The sequence below is a fragment of the Erythrolamprus reginae genome, chromosome 2, assembly GCF_031021105.1.
Source record: "Erythrolamprus reginae isolate rEryReg1 chromosome 2, rEryReg1.hap1, whole genome shotgun sequence".
In the NCBI taxonomy this organism is placed as follows: domain Eukaryota; kingdom Metazoa; phylum Chordata; class Lepidosauria; order Squamata; family Dipsadidae; genus Erythrolamprus; species Erythrolamprus reginae.
In genome coordinates this window covers 42166147-42192230 of record NC_091951.1, presented here as the reverse complement: position 1 = coordinate 42192230, position 26084 = coordinate 42166147, and the positions used below count along the sequence as shown (strand labels likewise).

At 42.5% G+C, this 26084-nt stretch overlaps 2 protein-coding genes across 2 annotated transcripts; one reads left to right on the top strand and one right to left on the bottom strand.

The window, feature by feature from the left end:
- Positions 1-9070: 9070 nt before the first annotated feature.
- On the bottom strand, positions 9071-15871 carry LOC139160258 (zinc finger protein ZFP2-like). The gene is made up of 2 exons (XM_070737952.1): positions 15822-15871; positions 9071-10714 (listed from the first exon to the last, which is right to left on the bottom strand). The coding sequence occupies exon 2, from the start codon at positions 10571-10573 to the stop codon at positions 9329-9331; it is 1245 nt and encodes a 414-aa protein (XP_070594053.1). The 5' UTR covers positions 10574-10714; positions 15822-15871; the 3' UTR covers positions 9071-9328.
- A 1268-nt stretch (positions 15872-17139) lies between these two features.
- Positions 17140-25809, top strand: LOC139160272 (zinc finger protein 300-like). Its single transcript, XM_070737976.1, has 2 exons — positions 17140-17289; positions 22620-25809. Exon 2 carries the CDS (start codon positions 22628-22630, stop codon positions 23657-23659), a length of 1032 nt encoding a protein of 343 aa, XP_070594077.1. The 5' UTR covers positions 17140-17289; positions 22620-22627; the 3' UTR covers positions 23660-25809.
- Positions 25810-26084: the final 275 nt, after the last annotated feature.

The following is a 26084-nucleotide window of genomic DNA, read 5'->3' as shown; positions in this document are numbered from 1 at the left end:
CTGTTATTGTTATTGTTATTTATTAGATTTGTATGCAAGGAGGGTGGGGGCAGTTCTAATCTCCGGGGGCAGCTGGTTCCAGAGAGTTGGGGCCACCACAGAGAAGGCTCTTCCCCTGGGTCCCGCCAGACGACATTGTTTAGTCGACCGGACCCGGAGAAGGCCCACTCTGTGGGACTTAATCAGTCGCTGGGATTTGTGCGGCAGAAGGCGGTCCCGGAGATATTCTGGTCCGATGCCATGAAGGGCTTTATAGGTTACAACCTCTTGCTATATTTATTTATTTAATAAATAAATATTTATAAGCATAACATTTCCCTGCTTCTGATTTTTAAAAAATATTATTTTTAATTAAAAAGAAATGAATGGGAGGCTGATAAAAGAAATATAGGGGAAGCTAATATTTTAAAATTTAAATTAAAAAAAACTAATGGGAAGTTGATATATCTCAAAGCACTAACTGCTAATAACATTCTAATTTGATGGAATGTTGTGGGTGTTATAAAATAAATAAATATAGCAAGAGGTTGTAACCTAGTTGTTGCCTCAATATGAGTTCAATCACCCCTCTTCCTAAGTTCTCAGAACAGAATATCAATTTTAAGTTATTTTACTTAGGTATCTAGACTCAGACTGCTACTGAACTTGCTTCTGCCTCTAAGTATAAGGAAGTACTGGGATGGGGCAAGATATAAGGAATATATAAGTATAAGGAAGTACTGGGATAGGGCAAGATAAACACAATACTTTGCACCTGCCTTGCCCTGGAAAACATAAATTGCTGAGGGGATATAGGAAAACACACACACCAATTCTTTTTTGGGGGGGGGACAATCCTAAGAATCCCAGTTATACATCTCTCAGCATCTCTCAACAAATTGCATAATATGCAAAATCCAAGCCATTCAGAAGCCTGAGGCTAGCAAACATTACTCAGATACTTGTGCATTTTAATACAGATAGAATCTGTTTCCTACCCTCTATTAGGAGATAAAAGATAGGATGAGAGAGTGCCTAAACAAATGATCAATATAAAAATTAAACTGGAGATTCATCTCTCTGTTTCTCCCCACTTTTTTGAAAAGTTGAAGATGTTCAACCAATAAATCTCCAGACAGGTGTTTTCATACAGGCACAAATGAGTGAAAAGGCAGGATTTATTATGGAAACTTCCAATGATCTCCATATTTTTTCCCTTGGAATACTGTAAAGTCAAAAGGTATTTGAAAATCAACAAAAGCAGCAAAAATGCTGATATGTAACATTACTCTGCTAAATTATATAAAATGAAATATAGGCCATCTATGAATTGGCTTAGCCACAAATTAGCATCCCTGTTCACAAAAATGTTTTCACCAGGCAGCCAGGAGTGGTCTGCATAAAGTTTACAATCTCCTCGTCCTCGTCCTCTTCTTCCTTCTTCTCCTTCTCCTTCTCCTTCTTCTTCTTATTATTATTATCATGACCCCAATGATAATCATTAAGTGTTGTACTTCATGATTCTTGACAAATGTATATTTTCTTTTATGTACACTGAGAGCATATGCACCAAAGACAAACTCCTTGTGTGTCCCAATCATGCTTGGCCAATAAAGAATTCTATTATCTGATTGGATGGTAATTTGACCATTGCCTTTCCTCCTTTTTAAATACTTTTTATGTGTTTAAGGTGTTAGCCTAGAAATCAAAAGATTGGCTTGGTGACCTTGGGAAGGCCACTCATTCTCAGTCCAACCCACCTCAGAGTTCTTGCAGGGACCTAGGAGGTAGGGGTATATATGCTGTTTGGAGATATATTAAAATGGCAGGATAAAAATATAATAATATAGGGATAATAAGTGCAAGGCTTCAGACACCAAGAATCTTGGATATGCTGATATTTTTATTTTACCGCAGAGGTCCATTCAAAAATAGCTCCTGGTATATATGGAAACTTCCTCATAATTCTACTGTCACATTTTAATGTCCTATCTAATATTTACATATATAAAATGTATATGTTGGATTTACTCTCTCAATTTAGGAGTCATAGCCACAGGACCTCCAACCACCACTGGGAGCACTTTAGTCTTCTCTCTCATTAGGTCTACTGTTGTAGTAGCATCCATCAGTTCCAGCTTCTCTTGTCTTCTCCATGTATGGTTTTGTTTCAGTAGTAGCCCAGTTGTCAGATTGTTCTGATTCCTCACAACCTCTGACATGGACCTTGTTAATCCATGTAACATCCAAGGTGGGACCCTAGCACTAAACACAAAACCACACACGGAGAGGGGGGAGGGAGAGAGAGTGAGCATTTACACACTGTACTGTATTCAGTTCTGGTCACCACACTTCAAAAGAGACATTGAAACTCTGGAGAAGGTGCAAAAAAGAGCAACCAAGATGATTAAGGGGCTGGAAACCAAGACTTACGAAGAGAGATTGAGGGAACTGGGCATGGATAGCCTAGAGAAAAGGAGGGCCAGAGCGGACATGACAGCAGTCTACAAGTACATGAGGGGATGTCACAGAGAGGAGGGGATCACTTTATTCTCCAGGGCACAAGAGGGCCGGACGAGGAACAATGGCTGGAAGCTGACCAAGGAGAGATTCAACATGGAGATAAGGAGGAACTGCCTGATGGTCAGAGCGATCAACCAATGGAACAACCTACTAGCGGACGTTGTGAACTCCAACACTCTGGACATTTTTAAGAGAAGATTGAACTGCCACTTGACTGGTGTGCTATAGGGTTCCTGCTTGGGCAGGGGGTTGAACTCGATGGCCTTCATGGTCCCTTTCAACTCTAACAATCAATCAATCAATCAATCAATCAATCAATCAATCAATCAATCCACATATTTCACCAGACTGGATAATACTTAGTACATAGTACTTATATAAGGTGACCAGATGCCCCTCTTTTGGCGGGACAGTCCCGCTTTTGAGCAATTTGTCCTGTGGTGTTTTTTTAGAAGTCCCGATTTTTAAAAAACGGGACATCTGGTCACCTTAGCTTTGGAGAATATAATGTATGGTTCTGATTTGTATTTATTTGTATTTGTATTTATTAGATTTGTATGCCTCCCCTCTCCGAAGACTCGGGGCGGCATACAAATGATTGGTTGGGAGTGCCCGACGCCAATGGAAGATTTGCTCTGCTGCACAAATATTAAACAGGAAGGAAAAATTGAGGGGAATAGGTGGGAAGTGATTGAGGGGACGTCGTTTGGGGTTGCTTTCAGGCGTCATGGCCATCGCCTCAAAGCAAATCGTTCCCTATTTGGCGGAGTGGCCGAGGATTTTTCTTCCTTCCCCCACCTGCCTCAAATGGAGGTACGGACCCCTGATATAGGTTGACCACATGGAATGTGTGAGGGAATCGTGGATGAGAAAAAGATGCCCCTCGCCTGCCCAGCCCTCCTGTTCATCCATGCCTACTAGACTGGGGCCCTGAGCCTCCCCGCAGATGCCGCCAAAGCAGCCAGCCACCTCAGCAAGCGGCCCTGCACTGTCTGGGCCAGGAGGAACCACACCCCCGACCGCGGCCACTGTCCTAAAGGTATTTTTACACACACACACACACACACACACACACACACAAGTCATCCTCCCGGCCATGGTGTCCCACTTTACCTAAATTATAATCTGGTCACTTTACCTGAAAGAATTGCCCAAAAAGGCTCCGTAGGAGTCAGAGGGCCCTTGGGACTCCCTGAGGTTGGTGGTTGGTTGCTGCCCTGATGATGTTACCTAGTTTGGATAATGAGACGTCTCCGGGAAGCTCAGAGGCCTCCAAGGACCCCCATTCCCATCCTCAGCTCTTCTCCTTGACTGACTTTAAGCCAGTGTTTCCCAACCTTGGCAACTTGAAGAGATCTGGACTTCAACTCCCAGAATTCCCCAGCCAGAATTCGCTGGCTGAGGAATTCTGGGAGTTGAAGTCCAAATATCTTCAAGTTGCCAAGGTTGGGAAACACTGCTTTAAGCAATGTCATAAATCAAGTAATACCTTAATGAAACCTTGATAAATCCTGGAACATTTGCAAAAGGAGATCATTGTAGAAACCACAGGTATCAAACCGGCCCCATGACATGACGTTTCTCCCATTCACGGAGATGAGGTGGCCGTGGTGTACTTTTTCTCTCCAAAAAAGGCCAGGTCTTATTTTCTTTTGAACCCCCGAAAAAAATGGCTAGACCAGCCTCTGGAGTGCGAAAAACTGCCCACACCCATGTCCCCCCCTGCACATACGCACAACCCCTGTGCTGCCCCCATGTGCATGCATACAACACCCTGACCCGTGCTCCCCCCACGCATATGCACAGGCCTCAATGAAGTCTCAGGATGCCTGAAGCCTGGGGACAGCGGAAAGCAGCCAAATGGGCCAAACGGAAATTCGGAATGAACTTCTGATTGACCCGTTGTTGTGGTTAGCTCTGGCCCAGCTTCTGCCCCAAGGACTGTGGATGTGGGGGAGACATCCACATGCCGCAGGCCTGTTTTGCTCCCGGTGGAATCTGCTGATGAAGGCTCCTCTGACCAAGAAGACATGAGTGACAGGGAGGAGGAGAGTGTGGCAGACAGCTCAGAAGGAGATCAATTATCTAGCTCCTCCTTGGATTCAGAACAAGAGTTAATGATACAGCCACGCCTGCGGAGAGCGATGCATAGGCAACAACAACTGAGAGATTACAGTGAACCCTCGAGTTTCGCGTCCTCGAGCATCGCGAAAGGGCTATATCGCTAGTTTTCAACCCGGAAGTAAACTCCACCATCTGCGCATGCGTGCCCTTCCACGCATGCGTAGATGGTGGAGTTTCCCCGCCGGGCAGAGGCTTCCCTGGGTCTTCCCCCTCTTGCCCCGTTAAGACCCCAGCGGCGGCGCGCTTGGGGACACCCCAACTCCGCTTCCCAGCTGGGAAGCGGAGCCGGCAACAGCGTGGGCGGGCGGGCGGCGCGCGCGAGCTTCGGGACACCCCAACTCCGCTTCCCAGCTGGGAAGCGGAGCCGGCAACAGCGTGGGCGGGCGGGCGGCGCGCGCGAGCTTCGGGACACCCCAACTCCGCTTCCCAGCTGGGAAGCAGAGCCGGCAACAGCGTGGGCGGGCGGGCGGCGCGCTCGAGCTTCGGGACACCCCAACTCCGCTTCCCAGCTGGGAAGCAGAGCTAGGGTGTCCCCAAGCGCGCACGCACCCCAGGCGCGAACAACGGGGTGGGCGGGCGAAGGGCGGGCGGCAGTGGAAGTAAAAACACCATCTGCGCACGCGCAGATGGTGTTTTTACTTCCGCACCGCTACTTCGCGAAAAATCGATCATCGCTTGGGGTCCTGGAACGGAACCCTCGCGATGATCGAGGGTTCACTGTATTATCAAAGAAAATGAGGCCACCTGTGGTTGGGTGGGGCTGTGGTAATTAGCGAAGCTGCTATAAATAGAAGCCTGTGGGTTTGGCCATTGTGGAGGATTATCTGATCGTTGTGTTTCGTGCCTGCCTTGCTGACTTTGACCTTTGTGTGCTGATTTCCCCCCGCTTTGAAACTAAACCAGAGCAAAGTGTGTTTCACTTTGTGAAAGAAGAAGGACTGTGAATAGCCTCCCAGCTGCAAGCTAAGTATCACAGAACTGATAAGGGACTTGTACAAATTACCAGTTTGTTTGCAGATGAGTGCTCTTGGCTATACAAAAAGAGGGCTTCATTTAAGTGAATTTTCGATATAAAGAACATTGTCTTGAATTTTCAAACGTGTGTGTGTCTGAAATTGTATCTGTGCATTTTGGGGAGGAGTCTACCAGAGAGCTCGACAGAACACCCATTGGGCAATTTTTTGCTGTTCCAGGCTTCAGGAACCTTCCCTGAAGCCTCAGGAGCATAAAAAATGGCCCAATGAGAACAACTGGAAATTCAGAAAAATGGACTTCTCACGTTAAATAAATAAATCGAACTACTATTACTACTAGTTTTTTCTCATCATGCCTATCACCCATTTCCTCCCACTTATAGAAACATAGAAGACTGACGGCAGAAAAAGACCTCATGGTCCATCTAGTCTGCCCTTATACTATTTTCTGTATTTTATGTTACAATAGATATATGTTTATCCCAGGCATGTTTAAATTCTGTTACTGTGGATTTACCAACCACATCTGCTGGAAGTTTGTTCCAAGGATCTACTACTCTTTCAGTCAAATAATATTTTCTCATGTTGCTTTTGATCTTTCCCCCAACTAACTTCAGATTGTGCCCCCTTGTTCTTGTGTTCACTTTCCTATTAAAAACACTTCCCTCCTGAACCTTATTTAACCCTTTGACATATTTAAATGTTTATCTCACATCCCCACAACCACAAGTGCAATCACATGGACCAATCCGGTGCAGGGATTCACTGGCTTTTTCATTTGTTCAGTCACCCCTCCCGTTTCCCTATCGCTGCTAACTGTGGCAGGCCCAAAGCCCCTAACTTCACATAATGGCTTTGGGCCTGACACTCTTCTGCTGTTCATTGACTCTCATCTTTTCCTACTTGGTTCTTGTCCTCTTACAAGGTGTCAAGGGAGCTCTGTATTTGGAGGTAGTCCCCAAATTATAACTACATTTGGGTACTGGAATCTTGGTCATTCAGTGAAGCAATTGACAGATGAGGGAACAGACAAGCAAAATCCTAAACTCCTGTTTGCAGATATTCTGATGGGTTGAGTGGAAGAATTGTTTGTTTGTTTTATTTATTTATTTATTTATTTATTTATTTATTTATTAGATTTGTATGCCGCTGTGTGTATATTTTGCTGCATGCGTTGACCTGATTTGTAAACCATTGATAATGTCATTTGGCAGGACCCAGGAGAAGAGCCTTCTCTGTGGCGGCCCCGACCCTCTGGAACCAACTCCCCCCAGATATCAGAGTTACCCCCACCCTCCTTGCCTTTCGCAAGCTCCTTAAAACCAACCTCTGTCATCAGGCATGGGGGAATTGAAATTTTCCCTTCCCCCTAGGCTTATAGAATTTATACATGGTATGCTTGTATGTATGGGTGGTTCTTTAAATTGGGGTTTTTTAGATTGTTTTTAATATTAGATTTGTTCACATTGTCCTTTTTATTGTTGTTAGCCGCCCCGAGTCTTCGGAGAGGGGCGGCATACAAATCTAATAAGTAAGCAAGCAAGCAAGCAAGCAAGCAAGCAAGCAAATAAATAAATAAGATAAGATGTGTATGATATATTGGACTGTGTAACTATTATTGCTTATTTGCCCGTTTGTATATAATAATATTATTCTATTTTGTACTAAGTCTGATTCATTGACTGACTAACCCCACATTGTTGCATTAACTCTACTTAAGGTTTGTTGAAGGTTTATTACCTAAACATTCTAATAGGGAGGCAAAGAGACCTCACCAGGATTCAAGGTTCTCTCCAGAGTATTAGGCAGACTGCTAGACCAGTTGAGCATCTGCCACATTCTTCCTCTCTGGGAAGATGGAGGTCTCTCAGGAAGCACCTCCCCTTCCCTTCATTTCCCTCCCCCCCTCCAGACCCCCCACCAAGAGTGGATCCCTCTGGACCTGACAATTCCCCATCTCTCCTCTAGGAGGCATCTTCAGGTAGCCTGTTGCAACAGTTTTCTTGCCCCTCCTCAGAGAAGCCTGGCTCCCCCCTCTAGTAGCTGCTGGGAATCATGGGCCCTGGACTCCGTGAGGGTTTTCCCTCTCTCCCCAGCCCATTTCCTGATCTAGGGGAGGTCCGAGAGCCACTTTGACTGCACAGTATGGCACAATCTGGCTGCCATCTTGTCTGTTTTGATTCACCCAGATCATCTCCTGAAAAAGGATTATTTTCAACAATACTTTTATTAAGGGTTATATGCCCAGAAAGTTCGTACAAATATTTTTCAATACATTTTCAATACTTTTTCAATACATGAAAAAGACAATGAAAAAAGGAGAAAAATTCCTTCCAAAAATATAATAGGAAAAAAGTAAACTTTCCTTCTTCATCCTCAGCCAGCAGATTCAACAACAAAACTTTTATCACTAAATAAACCATCAGATTCATTACACCCTTCGCCCCATTTTCTCCTAAGTTTTCTGTTCTGCTCATTGATCAACACAGTCTAGTAAAAATTAAGAGAAATACCTTGTTCCTTGACTTATGACTGAAGAAACCTATGACTGGAAATCCATTCCAAGTTTGTGGTCATAAGTCAAGGATTTCCTGTACTGTACAAAACATTATATATATATATATATATATATATATATATATATATATATATATATATATATATATATATAACATATATATGTTTGTGTGTGTGTGTGTGTATGTATGTATATATGTATGTATACACACACACACACACACACACACACAGATACTTATAACCCTTTTGTGTAATCATGCTCCCAACATTTACATCCTTTTGCCTCTGTGTATATTCTGAGGTTCTTTTGGAGGTAGGAAAAACATTTTACTCACACCAAATAATTGTAAGATTTCCCTTCTGTCACTGTGTGAGTTTCTTGGTAAACATTAAGATGTACAGTAATACCTTCTCTTATGAACTTCATTGGTTCCGGGAGGAGGTTCGTAAGGTGAAAAGTTCGTAAGATGAAACAATATTTCCCATAGGAATCAATGGAAAACCTATTAATGCGTGCAAGCCCAAAATTTACCCCTTTTTCAAGCCAAAGCGCCTGGTGTTTTTGCACTGGTGGGATTCCTCTGAAGCTCCTCTCCTTGGGAAACCCCACCTCTGGACTTCCGCGTTTTTGCGATGCTGTAGGGAAATCCCAAGAGGGGAATCTCAGAATCGCAAAAATGGGTGCTCCACTGGCAACGGAAGTCCGGAGGTGGGGTTTCCCAGCAAGGGAATCCTCAGCGAAATCGCACCATCGCAAAAACACAAAGTCCTTGAAACCCCACCTCCAGACTTCCGTTGCCAGCGGAGCGCCCGTTTTTGCACTGGTGGGATTCCCCTGCTAGGATTCCCCTACAGCATCGCAAAAACACAGAAGTCAGGAGGTGGGATTTCCCATGGCGGGGAGCCTCAGGGGAATCCCAGGATTGCAAAAACGGGCGCTCCGCTTGCAACGGAAGTCCGGAAGCGGCCATCCCAGCGGCGGCGGTGGGTTCGTAAGGCGAAAAAAGTTTGTAAAAAGAGGCAAAAAAAATCCGAACCCCAGGTTCGTATCTCGAAAAGTTCGTAAGACAAGGTACCACTGTATTGAAAAAAAGGGCTCCCAACGTTATTCACAACTGAAGCGATTTATCTCTGCTATGGACATTGTTGTGCTTTTCCAACTTTGATTTACTATGAAAAGGTTTCTCGCACTCTGCACACATGTAAGGCTACTCTCCTGTGTGATTTTGGGTGTGCCTGTGAAGTGTTGAAGGATGGGAAAAACATTTCCCACACTCCGGACATTTATATGGTTTTTCTCCTGTGTGGTTTCGCTGATGCATCACTAGAGAATTTTTCCGTGAAAAACATTTATCACACTCTGAGCATTTGTGAGGTTTCTCTCCAGTATGGATTTGGCTGTGACTTCTAAGGGAGCCTGAATGAGCAAATGTTCTCCCACATTCCAAACATTTGTAGTTTTTTTCCCCCGTGTGAATTTTCACATGACTTTTAAGGGCCGATGAGGTACGATAAAATCTTCCACAGTCGATGCATTGATATGGTTTCTCCCCTGTGTGAGTTTTGTGATGACTCCAAAGGTATTTCTTCTGAGAAAAACATTTCTCACATTCTACGCATCTGTAGGGCTTCTCTCCTGTATGGACCCTTTGATGGCTTCCAAGGTGTTGTTTTTGGGAAAAGCATCGCCCACACTCCCCACATTTATAAGGTTTCTCCCCCGTGTGGATTCTCCGATGAATCTGAACTTGGGATGGCGAAATAAAACTTTTCCCACACTCCTTACATTTATGGGGTAGGTCCCCTTTGTGCCATTTCTGGTGTCTCTGAAGTTCACCAGAAAGCATAAATCGTTTCTCACACTCTGGGCATTCGTAGGGTCTCTCTCCAGTGTGTCGTCTCTGATGTTCCACCAGAACTGATTTCGAAGTGAAATATTTCCCACATTTGAGGCACTTTTCATTTTTCTCTCCTCTGTGTGTTTTCAAATGTCTCTTCAGACCTGAACTCGCGGTGAAGCATTTTCCGCATTCAAAGCATTTGTAAGATTTTATTCCTGCATGAATCTTCTCATGGATATCAAGATTTGACTTCTGGGAAAAGCTCTTCTCGCATTCCCAACACTTGTAAGGTTTCTCCCCGGTGTGGGTTCTCTGGTGGACTCTGAGACTTGCTATTCGAAGGAAAGACTTCCCACATTCCAGACACTGGTAAGGTTTCTCTCCAGTGTGGATCTTCTGATGCGTGAGAAGGCTTGACTTTTGGGTAAAGCATAAATCACATTCCTCACATTTATAGCGTTTTAGTGTTTGGAAGCTTCTGAGATCTTTGGAGTTTTTTCCAGATGTTTTCTCACCTCCCAAAGCTTTGTTGGATCCTCTTCCCACATTGTCCTTCCTGTGGGTCAAGAGGAGGGACTGGAGAGCAAAGGATTTCCCAGTCTGAGCATCCATAGGTTCTTCCGTGGCTTTTTGGGGTGCTGCTTGTGTCTGGCGGGAGATTACAGGTTTTCCATGCTTCGTGGCAGTTGAATTTCTACTATCTGTGGCAGTTGTCTTGCAAGTAAATGTTTGGTCGCAATGTTTTATACTCTGCTGGAAAGAGAAAGAAAGTAGAAACAAGTGTATTGTAATCATAGGTTTATAAGCACTGAAATTTGGGAATAAAATATTGCTGGAGAGTGATGTTTTAAGCCTAAATTATGTGCTGAATAAAGCCTTTATTCTTCCTCTAGGGAAAGGCAGGCAGCAAAGTCCAGGCTGAGCAAGCATCCTGCAGAATCATGATAAGGAAATATATGCCTTACACATTCCTTTGCTAATCACCAGTAAACACACATTCCAGGGAAAAGGCAAAGAATGTAGCTTCCGTTAATTACTAAAGGGAAGCCACAAGAGAAGTTTGCCTTTTATGGTGCAAAAGTGAATAATAGTTGGAGGATGGCTTAATGTATGTGGCGTTCGCGAATTGGTTATTCTATACCACATGTCAGAGAAGTAAAACACAATAAAAAGGAGAGGTCTTGATGCATTCAAGGTCGCCCCATCGAGAAATCTTTTTCTCCATCATTTCATTCTGATGTGGCAATCATGGCATGCAGTGCCTCCCTAGAGGTCGACCCACCGGGGGAGGGCTGCATGCTTTCACAAGTGTTTCCTTTTCAGAAATGGAGTGTGTCACAAAATCCACAATAAAGGATCCACAATAATTCAGTTAGGTTTAAATAGATGTTTAAGCTTTAGGATGAGTGTCGGCAACCTGTGGCTCTAGAACAGGGGTCCCCAAACGTTTTACACAGGGGGCCAGTTCACTGTCCCTCAGACTGTTGGAGGGCCGGACTATAAAAAAACCCTATGAACAAATCCCTATGCACACTGCACATACCTTATTTTAAAGTAAAAAACAAAATGGGAATGTACTATTTAGAGGGGGGGGAAGAAGTCTGAAATCCATATATGTTTATGTTTTGTTTTTAATTTTCTTTTGTTAACATCTGATTGGCTATACAGTACAAGGTTTTCTTGGTGTTGTACTTTTTGAAGGAACATTAAGGAGGGAATTAAATTAAAAGAAAAGTATGTACCTGGATGACAACATTAGAAAAAAAACGTTTGCAACTTTTTTGATGATTGATATTAGTTACTGACAAAATACCGCATTTTATTCAGGGAAAATTAGATGGTACATTTTATTGTTTGAATGTATGTTGAGAGAATTTTTTTAAAAAATTTACATCCCCCCCAAAAAAGTCCTTCCTTCCTCCGCCTCTCCATTCATTTCATTCTTCCTTCCTTCCTTGTTCCCTCCATTTCTTCTTCCTTCCTTCCTTTTCCCTCCATTTCTCCTTCCTTCCTTCCCTCCCTCCCTCCTTTCCACTTCTCTCTCCCCTCTCCCTTTTTTCCCTTCTCTCTCATTTGCTTGGTTTCCCTCTCCCTTGTTCTTTCCCTCCATCATTTTCTCATTTTTTTCTTTTTCTCTCTCACATTCCCTCCCCTTCTCACTTTTTTTCTCTCCCTCTCTCTCTCTTGCTTTCTTTCTCTCTCTCTCTCTCCTTTTCTTCTCTCTTCCTTCCTCTCTTCTTTTTTTTCTGCCCTGTAACACCACTCACGCACACAAGTACGTTTTGTGCGCCGCGGGGCGGTCGGCTGCAAGCAGAATCTCCGAGAGGGTGGCACCGATGTCGGGTCGCCGTACATTGCTGGCGCTGCGCTGGGCATGGGCACAGGGCTGGCACTGTAACACATCCAGCCGCCGGCGCCGGTGCCTTGCAGCCAACCGCCCTGCCGCCGCCCTGCGGCTACTACTCAGTGCCGCTGCTGCCAGTGCCACCTTCGCTTCTTGCCCTGCTGCCCCGCGCCTGCCAGAGCTGCCCAGTGTGGCTAAAGCGCGGTGCAGAGTAGGCGCCATCAGGACCCCCCCCCCCATGCACTAAGTTGTTGATCGCGGGGAGGGGAGCTCTTCCCCAATCAGGTGACGGCGAGGCCCTCCCGATGCTCACCCGCCGCCCAGGCCCCGCGCTTGGAGCTGGGCCTAGCCTCGGCTTACTTGGCCCCGGTGCAGCGGAAGCGCGGGGCGGAGTAGGCAGCGGCAGCTGCTGCTGCTCCATGCAGGGCTGCTGATCCAGGGGACCACGGACCAGCAAGCTGCCCTCCGCTGTCTCTACGCTCTCTCTCTCTCTCTGTTGCCGGCGTGATGTACGAGAGAGAAAGAGAGCGAGAGAAAGAAAGAGAGAAAGAAAGCAAGAGAAAGAGAGAGAAGGAAAGCAAGAGAGAGAGAAAGAGAGAGAGAGAAAGCAAGAGAGAGAGAGAAAGCAAGAGAGAGAAAGCAAGAGAAAAAGAAAGAGAGAAGGAATGCAAGAGAGAGAGAGAAAGAGAGAGAGAGAAAGAAAGAGAAAGAGAGAAGGAAAGCAAGAGAGTGAGAAAGCAAGGGAGAAAGAGAAAGTGTGTGTGAGAGAAAGCAAGAGAGAATAAAAGAGAGATAGCAAGAGAGACAGAGAAAGAGAGAGAGAAAGAAAGCAAGAGAAAGAGAAAGAGAGAAGGAAAGAAGGACCTGTTCAATTTTATCAATATCTTTTTGTAGGTGAGGTCTCCAGAAATGAACACAGTATTCCAAATGTGGTCTCACCAGGGCTCTATACAGCAGGATCACAATCTCCCTCTTCCTGCTTGTTATACCTCTAGCTATGCAGCCAAGCATTCTACTTGCTTTCCCTACCGCCTGACTGCACTACATGTCTGACAAAATAAATAAATAAAATAAAATAAACAATCTGTAAATGATCTGAAAAAGGGAGGATTACTGGATGAGGATACAAAATAACAGAGATAGATTCAAGAAGAAGATCTGACATGATAGCAGTATATAGGTACTTGAGGGGTTGCCATGGAGGTCATATTATTTTCCGGGGCACCAGAGGGCCAGACGAGGAACAACGGATGGAAGCTGACCAAGGAGAGATTCAACCTGATCTGACGGTCAGAGTGATCAAACAGTGGAACCGCCTGCTAGTGGAGGCTGTGAATGCCCCAACTCTCGACATATTCAAGAGGAGAATGGACTGCCATCTGGCTGGGGAGGTGTAGGGTTTCCTGCTTGAGCAGGGGGTTGGACTAGATGACCTGCAAGGGCCCTTTCAACATGCATACAGGATTAGGTCCAACAGGGACCAAAACATAGTTGTGTGAAGGAAAACTCAGTGGAAGATGAGAGAGATCCCATGGGGCAGAGCTTGTGTGAAAAGGGCTGCTTATTCCTGCCCTTTTTGGAGGATGCAAGGCCCCAAAGATTCTAGTTAGGCTTTTCATAAATTTATTTACAGTTATTCAAGTGAGCCTTCTGGCCATCAGGTTCTTCCAGCAGCTCCTCCCAAGACCCCCCACCTCAAAACTTCATTTGTGCTTTGGAAAACATCCAACAAGGAGGAGCTCCCACATCACAGCCTCTCCCTGGGCAAAACAAATACAAAGCCTACAAATTCTACGCATTTTTTAAAAAGCAAAAGCAAAGAAAAGATTAGCATAAATCTGAGACCGCCTTCTGCCACATGAATCCCAGTGACCGGTCAGGTCCCACAGAGTTGGCCATCAACTACTAGACAATGTCATTTGGCAGGATCTAGGGGGAGAGCCTTCTCTTTGGTGGCCCCGGCCCTCTGGAATCAGCTCCCCCCAGAGATTCATACCGCCCCCACCCTCCTCGCCTTCTGTAAGAGTCTGAAGATTCATTTATGCCACCAGGCCTGGGGCCACTAGATCTTGCCTCCCGCCAATGAGTGTTGAGAGAATGTGGAATGAATGGAATGTTTGGGTTTTTTTTTTAATACTTTGGGGTTTTAGATTTTAATTAATTAATTGGATTTGAGGTAATTGTAAACTGTTTATTATATACTGTAAGCCGTCCCGAGTCCTCGGAGAGGGGCGGCATAGAAATCCAATCAATCAATCAATCAATCAATCAATTCAATCCTGGGCCTAGAAAGCTTAGAACTAAGACACCTTAAACATGATCTAAGTCAGTGTTTCCCAACCTTGGCAACTTGAAGATATTTGGACTTCAACTCCCAGAATTCCCCAGCCAGCATCCGCTGGCTGGGGAATTCTGGGAGTTGAAGTCCAAATATCTTCAAGTTGCCAAGGTTGGGAAGCACTGATCTAAGTATTGCCCATAAGATCATATGCTGCAACGTCCTGCCTGTCGGCAACTACTTCAGCTTCAACAACAACAACACAAGAGCACACAACATATTTAAACTTAATATTAACCGCTCCAAACTTGACTGTAAAAAATATGACTTCAGTAACCGAGTTGTCGAAGTGTGGAACTCATTACCTGACTCCATAGTGTCATCCCCTTACATCCAACACTTTACCCTTGGATTATCCACGGCTGACCTCTCCAGATTCCTAAGAGGTCAGTAAGGGGCGAGTACAAGTGCACTAGAGTGCCTTCCGTCCCCTGTCCTATTGCTCTCCTATATCTCCTATACCTTTCTTCTATTCCTATATCACTTCTTCTATTCTTTCATTGATATGTTTTATTCCTATAACTTCTATTCTTTCTTAGATATATTTTACTATGTATATCCTTTATAACCTTCATTATGTATTTTACTATGTGTATGCCCACTAAAACCCTCATTGTGTATTGGACAAAATAAAACAAACAAACAAATAAATAAAAACAAAGGATTTTATTTTTCAGACAGAGCTCAAAGAAAGAGGATCTCTTTTGTGGGTTAAGAAAAGACTGAACTCAATTCAACTAATTTAAACTCCTTTCCTTTCCCCCAAAGAGGTCAGTGTGTATTAATAACACATTACAAATCTCAGTACTGTAAATGTTTTAAAGCTCAATTTACACCTCCCCCCCCATGCACTTGTGGGATACGCACGCGCAGAGACCTCCTGGTCTGAAGGATCGGACTTTATGAAAGGACACCCCCCCCCCAAAAAAAAAATTCCTTCCCGGATCCACCCGGATTCCCTCGAGGAGCGTTGGCCGGGCGAGGAAGGGGCAGATCCAACTCAGAGACTGAGCCCTCTTTATCCCCTTGGAGGAAAGGGAGGGATCCACTCCCTGCAGGCAACGCCGGAGCCTGGATCTCCCCGAGGAAATCCTGCAAACCGAAGAGGGGGATCCGCAGCTCCCTTCCTCCTGGCGGGGAAAAGATCACCTGGTAGGAGAGAGAGAGAGCACCCCCACCTGCACCAAGCGGGATCCAGGAGCCTCTCCCGAGGGATCCAGCGCCGATCCCCGCAGAGCCAAGGAAAGCGGAGATCCAGCCACTGGGAAAAGGGGTGGGGGGAGGCTTCCGGCTTCCTCTCGGCTCCACCCACTACTTGAAACCCCGCCTCTTCTCCTTCCCCCTCCACCTTTCACCAAGGAAGCCCTTTGTGTGTATTTTGTGATTAGTGTGAGTGTGTATCTGTCTGTGATCGCGCTGGAAGCTGAAGCTCTGCAGCTGCCCTGAAAGAGTTGCCCCCAAAAGACCCCCTAAGAGTCGGAGGGTCCTTGGGGCTTTCTGAGGTTGGTGGTTGGTTGCTACCAGACTAGACTTTCAATCCTGGGCCTAGAAAGTTTAGAACTAAGATGCCTTAATCAAGATCTAAGTATTGCCCACAAGATCATATGCTGCAACATCCTGCCTGTCGGCGACTACTTCAGCTTCAACCACAACAACACAAGAGCACACAACAGATTTAAACTTAATATGCAGTATTCCAAGTGTGGCCTTACCAAGGCTTTATAAAGTGGTATTAACATTTTGCGTGATCTGGATTCCATCCCTCTGTTAATGCAGCCTAGAACTGTGTTGGCTTTTTTGGCAGCTGCTGCACATTGCTGGCTCATATTTAAATGGTTGTCCACTAGGACTCCAAGATCTCTCTCACAGTCACTACTGTTATAGTACATCCAACTGAAACATAATTTGGATTTCTGAAAATTCAGCATAATTTTGGAGGAGCCATGGCGGAAATTACATTTTTGAATGCAGTAGTAAGCTGCCAGTAAATAGCGATAAAGCTCCCTGCAAATTCAAACCTATCACTGTAACCTGGAGCTGCCCATTTACACCCACACACTTCACCAGACTGGATAATATTTAGTGCATAATATAGTATATTCAACTGAAACATAATATGGATTTCTGAATAATTCAGCATAGTTTCGGAGGAGAAATGGCGGAAATTATGTTTTTTTTAATGCAGTAGTAAGCTGCCAATAAAGCTCCCTGCAAATTCAAACCGATCAATGTAACCTGGAGGTGCCAAAATAATTTCTCCCCACGTGCTAGCTTTTTACACTACTCACCCAGGATGATTTTTTTTTTTTACTCTTAGCTTTGAAGAAAAAGGCGTCGGTAACTTAAAAACCTTCTCCTGGGCGGCACCCAAAATGAGTGTTTTTCAGCGTGGAAGAAGCCCCTCTTCCATCTTGCCAGGAGAGGGCTCCGCTTACTGTTTCCTAGGAAGTATCGGCGCTTTTCCATTTCGCTCCGCTGAGCCAGGAGGAGGATGAACTTCCTGTAGTAAATAGATTTGCCGCCATCGTGAAAAGCTATGCTAGGACCGAGATAAGTGGCCCAGCGGACATTGAATCAACGCTTCGTCGTCACTCGACCGGAGTGAAGACTATCACCCATTCCGAGATAACTCCGGCAGCGGGTCAGGTAAAAAAAAAAAAAGGAAAGACTACAGGTGTAATGTAGGGAAGAAATACCGATCGCAGAAAACCTTTTATATTAGGGTAGACTTTTATCCGGTATTTTCCAATCTGCCTCTGTGCTTGGAACCTGCACTCTATAAAATTATTATTATTTTATTGATATTAGTGAATTAAACTGAAACACGGAGTTCCTTTTTTAATGGCACGGACTGAAAGGATGAGCCATTATTTTGGTTTGTCAGGTTGGGGGTGGTTGCTTGGGAATACAATACAGTATCTTGTTTTGAAATAGCCCTGTGGGCAAAATCTGCTTCCTCTGACATTCCAGCCCAGACAATAGCCAGCCAGTTGATGTAGGCTTTGAGAGAAGCCTACAACAAGAAGAATGAAATAGCAGGTGCTGACCCCATTCCTGCTATGGATGATGTTATTAATGGGTAGACAGACAGTGGTTCACTCGACACATCATCATACAAACCTTGGCCAATTTTGTCTGGATTTGGAAGCTAAGCAGGGTTGTGTGTGATAGATATGGCAACGGCAGTTGATGGACATGAGGATACCATTCTAGGGAGGAATACCTCAAGCATGTGAAATATTTCTTCCACCAATTAGCTTCATGGGAATAATAATGAATTCTGATATTGTAAGAAATAGTCTAAAATGTTGGAATCAACTCCCTCCAGACATTCGCACCACCCCCACTCTCTTGGCCTTCCGCAAGATCTTAAAAACCACCTCTGCAGGCCTGGGGCCATTAAATGCTAATATCTAGCTCCGGCGGGTGTAAATGTACAATTTATGGGATGAATGTAGATGACTGCTTTTATGGACTGTGGTTTTAGACTACATTTTACCTTTAGATTTCTTATGTATTCTATATTTGTATTTATCTTTGTTGTCAGCCGCCCTGAATCTATGGAGAAGGGCAGCATCGAAATCTAAATAATAAAATAAAATAATAAACAAACAAACAAATAAATAAAAGATTTCTACCAGTGCATGTTTTTAGATATATCACATTTCCTCTTACTTCCTTTTCCAAAGAAAAGGAGCTCTAGATTGTACAAATTTTCTCATAGAGAAAATAAACCCTGAATAAATAATCCAAAATTGTTTTGACTAAGCTTTCAGCTATTTAGGATGATAAATGGAATTGCTTGAATAGTCCCACATGGATCATTATATTATTTGTTTAATTAATTGATGGTGCTGAATTTCTTTTTATGACACTGGGAAATATACAATATTTAAACAATTTGAGATAAAACAATATGAAGCAATAATTTCTTCTCTATCATCAGGTTTGTAATAGAGGTGAGATCTCAGACTGGAAAACAAACAGGATTATCTCAACAATATTGACAATGAGCTGGTAGATATTCCACGACCAGTCTTTTTTAAATTGACTTAAAACGCTGAAAAAGTCTGCATAACATCCCCCCAAAACTTTAGTGTTTATGCGGTGAAAAAAAAGATAAATCTGTTATAGTGATTAAAATAAATTAAATGTGACAAAAGAAGGAAAAAACCTAACAGATTTTTATGATTCCTTGTGTTATATGTTTATCACAAATAAATGCTAAAAGCTCCAGTTTGTATGTGATCTTTCAGGAAATATGAATGGTCTACATATCTGATGGGCCTATGGAGGCATGAGCTTTTATTGATGCCTGATTTTGTCAGAAAGGCTATTTGTTTTGTAGAATAGAATTCTTTATTGTCTAAGTGTGATTGGACACACAAGGAATTCGTCTTGGTGAATATTCTCTCGGTGTACATAAAAGATAAGTTAATCAAGAATCATAAGGCATAAGACTTAATGGGTGCAAATAAGCAATCCAATCATATTAGGAATCAGTCAAAATAAATTGTAAGGATACAAGCAACACAGTTACAGTCATGCAGCCATTTGTGGGAGGAGATGGATGATGGGAACAATGAGAAGATTAAGAGTAGTGCAAACTTAGTAAATAGTTTGAGGGAATTATTTGTTTAGTAGAGTGATGGCATTTGGGGAAAAAACTGTTCTTGTGTCTATTGGTGTGGTGTGCAGTGCTGTATAGCGTCGTGTTGAGGGTAGGAGTTAAAACAATTTATGTCCAAGATGTGAGAAGTCAGTAAATATTTTGACAGCCCTTTTTTGACTCGTGCAGTATTCAGGTCCTCAATGGAAGGCAGGTTGGTACAGTGGTGGGAAAAGTGTGGTAGGTGGCTGCACACCGGCAGCGGCTGCCAGATTGCACAATTTGCGCGCAACTGCAGTGCCACCATCTTTTTTCTTTGAATTTTTGGTCTTTTTTGCTTCCTGAATAGAGGGGACACTCACATGCATGAGATTTCACGCATCCCCTCGCAAGGAAGTAAAATGCGCGGAAGTAAAATCGCGCTGGGATGCGCGTGCGTAGCGCAAACATGCACTCGAGAATCATCATGCTGCAAATGCGCTGCGCACCAGTAGCAGCAGGTAGGAGGACTCCACCCCTGGGTTGGTAGCAATTGTTTCTGCGGTTCTAATTATCCTCTGAAGTCAGTGTCTGTCTTGTTGGCTGGCAGAATGAATTTTCAAAGAAAAATAGTGCAGATGGGCAGAGAATTTCAGCTCTCCTTCCACATGCCGCCTACGTCATCCTCATCAAGTTGTTTCCTTTGTGGTGCAGAATCGAGGCTGGCGTCAGCGTTCCAAATAGCATCCGAGAAATAATTTAATTTAATTTAATTTATTTGATTTCTATGCCACCAATCCCATAGGACTCCGGGCAGCTTACAACGGTATAATACACAATTAAAAAATAAATCAGAGTCCACGGCTTTGCCTTCTTCAAAGTTCCAATTTATGATTAGGACCATGTTAGCACAACTGGAAAAACCCGAATCTAAAGTCACGAGGATTAGAGTTCATTTCCTTGCATCTCCTCCCAAAGGCCCATCACATGAACCATACATCTTCTGCCAGTGTATCTGCAGCACCCAGCAGCTTCCGGCCAGCTGTTCCCACAGCAAGAAACATTCCCAAAGAACATAGCTTGTTATGGCAGACCAAAACATCCAAGCACTTATAGGGTTTCTCCCCAGTATGGATCCATTGATGTAAATGTAAAATATTGACATATCAATTAAGGGATGTATGTTTTTTAAATTTTATGTGTTTTTGTTTGTTGTTGTTATGTTTTTGTTGTGTTTACTTTTGCTTTTTTTTTTTTGGTATTGTTTTAAAATATATACCTCAAGTCTTATTATTAAGACTGTACTGCTTAATAATAATTTTTCTGATCCTTATTGTGGTCATAACTGGAGGACAACCTGTAACGTAAATTCTTGTTTGTGTCTCTCCCTAATTTTGATCCAGGTTTTGCCAATTCATTGTAAGTAATATTTGCTGATTTTTAATAATGTCATTTTATTTATTTTTCTACCTGAACTGCATGGCACATGTTCTTGCTTTGATGTGATATGGGGATTGATTGATTGATTGATTGAGCATATTCTGGGTAGAAATTAAATTGGAAATTACCCACATTTTCCAACACCTCAGAATTGCAGCCCCAGTAAAATTTACTTCCAATCCCCATGGATTATATTTTAAACCTTATACTTGGAGTGTGAAATTATGTGTACAGTAGTTTGTTTAAAAGATTGTACTGAACCAGAAATGCTAGTTTCAGAATCTGGAATCTTAGATAAGCAAATATTCTCCAACAGAGTGCTTATTATTTTGGTTATCGTTTTTAAAAATAAATGCAATTCTTTGTCTAATTGTCCTTCAGCACTGGAATCAATGCAGTAAAATGTGAGCTGCCCTGAATCTCACAAATGTTGTTGTGAGCCACCCTGAGTCTACGGAGAAGAGTGGCATAGAAGTCCAAATAATAAATAAATAATAGAAACATTGAAGACTGACTGCAGAAAAAGACCTCATAATCCATCTAGTCTGCCCTTATACTATTTTCTGTATTTTATCTTAGGATGGATATATGTTTATCCCAGGCATGTTTAAATTCATTTACTGTGGATTTATCTACCACATCTGCTGGAAGTTTGTTCCAAGGATCTACTACTCTTTCAGTAAAATAATATTTTCTCATGTTGCTTTTGATCTTTCCCCCAACTAACTTCAGATTGTGTCCCCTTGTTCTGAAGTTAGTTGGGGGAAAGATCAAAAGCAACATGAGAAAATATTATTTTACTGAAAGAGTAGTAGATCCTTGGAACAAACTTCCAGCAGACGTAGTAGATAAATCCACAATAACTGAATTTAAACATGCCTGGGATAAACATATATCCATCCTAAGATAAAATACAGAAAATAGTATAAGGGCAGACTAGATGGACCATGAGGTCTTTTCCTGCCGTCAGACTTCTATGTTTCTATGTTTCTATTATTTATTTATTATTTGAATAATAATAAAATGAAAAGATGGTATTGGCTTTCCATACCTCAGCTTTATCTTTCTCAACGTATAATTGTGCATTTGAAATGGATTTGTATTAAACAGCACTATTGAGAAATGATAACAGAAAGAGGATGAAAGTAGAACAATATTAGGTATAATATAAATAATCAATATAATTAACATGTTGACAGAAATAGCGTAAGAAAATGTAAAATATTGATATATCAATTAAGGGATGTATGTTTTTTAAATTTTATGTGTTTTTGTTTGTTGTTGTTATGTTTTTGTTGTGTTTACTTTTGCTTTTTGTTGTATTGTTTTAAAATATATACCTTAATTCATTTTTTTAAAAAAATGTATACAGTGTTCCCTCGATTTTCGCGGGTTCGAACTTCGCGAAAAGTCTATACCATGGTTTTTCAAAAATATTAATTAAAAAATACTTTGTGGGGTTTTCCCCTATACCACGGTTTTTCCCACCCGATGACGTCATATGTCATTTCCAAACTTTCGTCTGCCTTTAATAATTTTTTTAAAATAAACTTTAATAAATAAACATGGTGAGTAATAATCTGAATGGTTGCTAAGGGAATGGAAAATTGCAATTTAGGGGTTTAAAGTGTTAAGGGAAGGCTTGTGATACTGTTCATAGCCAAAAATAGTGTATTTACTTCCACATCTCTATTTCGCGGAAATTCAACTTTTGCGGGCGGTCTTGGAACGCATCCCCCGCGAAAAGCGAGGGAACACTGTACTGATATTGTTTTTACTGTAATAATTTTGGAGATTATTCTTGGGTTAGATTCAGCAAGTAATGTCATTTGAAACTTTTAAGCCATTCTCCTTTTTAAATTATTCCTATGTTATCAGTGTTTAACATTACGGATGAAAAAGACCGGGAAACTTTTTTTTTTGTTTAAAATCTGATTTACTTCAACAGGTGATGGGATGGCAACCAAGACTGAGAAGCAGATATCCATAAAAGAAGAACCAGAGCATGTAGAAATGCAGGTGATGTTTAGGGGAGGACCTAAAGAGAGTAGCTCTCGGAGATGTAAACAGGAAAGAGGGACCGGAAGCCGCCACAGTCTCCTGCCAGACAGAAGAGAAAATGTTACTTCTGATAAAACGCCACGCAAAGCTGGTCAGTGCAAGGAAGGGAATTTAAAACGCCTTGACCAAATAGTAATCCAGCAACTCATCCACATCGGAGAGAATAAAATTACTCCCAACAAACAGGAAAATAGCTTTTGCCAGGATGTGGACATCAATAGACCCCGAATTCTCCATTTAGGAGAGAAGCCGTATCTCTGCATCGTTTGTGAAAAAACTTTCCGCAATCACTCAGGACTTTTGGTCCATCAGAGAATCCACACAGGGGAGAAACCATATAAATGCCCGGATTGTGACAAGAGCTTCAATCAGCGATCCCATCTCACCTCCCACCATGGGACCCACACGGGCGAGAAGCCATTTAAGTGCTATGATTGCGGGAAGAGCTTCAGTTACAACTCTGGGCTCGTCATACACCAACGGATTCACACGGGGGAGAAACCATATCAATGCTCCAACTGCGAGAAAAGTTTCAGCCAAAAGTCTCACCTCCTTTCGCACCAGAGGACCCACATGGGAGAGAAGTCTTTCAAATGCCCCGACTGTGGGAAAAGCTTCAGTTACAACTCCGGTCTCGTCATACATCAACGGATCCACACTGGGGAGAAACCCTATAAGTGTTCGGAGTGTGGAAAGAGCTTCAATCAGAGATCGCACCTTATTTCTCATCAAGGCATCCACACAGGGCAGAAACCGTACACGTGTCAGGATTGTGGGAAGAGTTTTAGCTTCAATTCTGGGCTTGTTATTCATCAGCGGCTTCATACCGGAGAGAAACCATATAGGTGTCCGAACTGTGGGAAGAACTTCAATCAGAAATCGCATCTTATTTCTCACCAGAGAATCCATATTGGGCGGAAAACTTAAATCCTAAAGACAATTCTGTATAGATTATTAATATTAGCATCATCTTTACCTCTTTAAATAGTAGTAGAACAATATGTGTTGTCATCTGTGTGTCCAGAGGTAATGGGCTTATTTTAGGATTTTGAAATTCTATTTGTACTTCCATGTTCAATATTTCAAAATGTGTAGCAAAATGAAAAGTGACAGCTAAGAGCAGTGGATAAAACAAGAGGCCTGAGGTTAGGGATTAATAAGTCTACAATAATGTATAAAAATGCCCCAAAGCTAAGACTTAATGTATTTTAATATTCAATTTTATGAGAAAATAACATTGTAGTTTGAACTGTAAAAGATTAGTAATTATAGGAAAATGCTTTAAAATGATCATTAATGTGTTAATATAGATTCTTAGCCTGTGTGAAATATATAGCCCTCTTTCCAAATTCTCATCAAGGAATAGAGAGAAAGAGGGTAGTTGGACTCCACTGCTACAGAACACATCCTTGATGCTTTGTTACTTTTTGACTTGAGAGTTTGCTACGCTTAGATTTGAAAGGGAAACCTTATATTTCTAGAAACAAAAAGTCACATCACATGGAATGCTGGAATAAAGTTGTGATACAGAGGTAGAGCCACAGGCCCATCTTCGTTCCTCTACAAATCCTAGACGATGTTGTATGGAGGCAACTTTGGAATTTCAAAGTGTAGTAAAACCAAGAATTCATCCTTGTTAATCTTTAGATTTTCTCTAACGTTTTTCATTGGCGGTTGCCAGTGCAAACTTTAGCATTTAGAGAATGCATCAAGGTTACAAATGCAACTTAAAGTACGGTTTGTTTAAATTAATGCATAACTTCAGTTTCGTTCAATTTAATTAGTTAGATGTGCTTCTGAGCATTATCTAAAGTGCTGCTTATTAGCTATACTATTCAAAATATTGTTGTCCCCAGCACTGACCCTCAGGAACCTTATTACTTAGCTTTGTGTGACAGTATGTGGAATTCCCTGCTCCAAGTGACCCTTTATTTAGTAGTGGTCAAAATTAGTATTTTAAAAGAGACATTTTGTTCTACCTCTCTTTCCATGCCTTTTGCGATCTTATTTTAATCTTTCAATATTTGATCTAGGCTCCAGATTGTTTTTAGATTGTGGTTGCTGTTCTTCTTATTACTATATTGGATCCAAATTTAGTCACGCTTAAAAAAACACACCACTAAAATCAAAGAGGGTTATGGTAACTGTAACTAACCTGTACCATTGATTTCAATGTGCTTATGTGTAACCATGACAAGTGTGTGGTTTTCTTCACTGTTGTTGAGCTCCAATTTTCAACAGCACTTGGCATTATGGTCACCAGTGAAAGATGGTGGAAATAGCAACCTAACAACATCTGGAAGGTCATTGGTTACCCAGTCTTGGACTACTGGAGTATTGGGTGCTGTCTGCTGCCCTGAGACCAAGGGGTTGAAAATATTAAATGTAAATATGAAGTCAATTGTAAATATTAAGTCAGTATTACGTTTTTAAGCATTGATCGTTGCAGCTTAATCGAAGCAACTCTTCTGTACATATAACATTGCTGATTAGAGTGGTGTATACCGTAGTTTTTAAAGTACTAAAAAAGTTTCCTTGCAATAAGTGGGGAGTGCACAATGCTAAAATGCGTTTTTAAAAAGGTATTCTGATACTGGTTGTTTGCTTAGATTTCTACTTTTTACCATTTTCTCTCCCTCCTGTTAGGCTAAGTCCAAGGTTGACAGAACAATTCAACTACAATTCCGTTCTTGATTTGCTTACACCCAGTAGACATAATCTTGCCAGACCAAATACAGTGATACCTCGTCTTACAAACCCCTCGCCATACAAACTTTTTGAGATACAAACCTGGGGTTTAAGATTATTTTGCCTCTTCTTCCAAACTATTTTCACCTTACAAACCCAAGCTGCAGCCACTGGGATGCCCCACCTCTGGATTTCTGTTGCCAGCGAAACCCGTTTTTGCGCTGCTAGGATTCCCGAGGCTCCCCTCCATGGGAAACCCCACCTCCGGACTTCTGTGTTTCTGCGATGCTTCAGGGGAATCCACTCTAACATTGTTTTTATTATTGTTGTGAGCCGCCCCGTCTTCAGAGAGGGGCGGCATGCAAATCTAATAAATTGTTATTATTATTATTAATAATAATAATAAATAAATAAATAAATTATTATTATTAAAAACGGGCGCTTCGCTAGCAACGGAAGTGCAGAGGTGGGGTTTCCCAGCGAGGGGAGCCTCAGCGAAATCATAACATTACAAAAACACGCAAGTCCGGAGGTGGGGTTTCAAGGACTTACGTGTTTTTGCGATGCTGCGATTTCGCTGAGGCTCCCCTCGCTGAGAAACCCCACCTCCGGACTTCCGTTGCCAGCGAAGCACCCGTTTTTGTCCTGCTGGGATTCCCCTGCA

Bases quoted from the DNA above. Each gene is read 5' to 3' on its own strand.
- LOC139160258 (XM_070737952.1), bottom strand. From the start codon at position 10,573: ATGGATGCTCAGACTGGGAAATCCTTTGCTCTCCAGTCCCTCCTCTTG.
- LOC139160272 (XM_070737976.1), top strand. From the start codon at position 22,628: ATGGCAACCAAGACTGAGAAGCAGATATCCATAAAAGAAGAACCAGAG.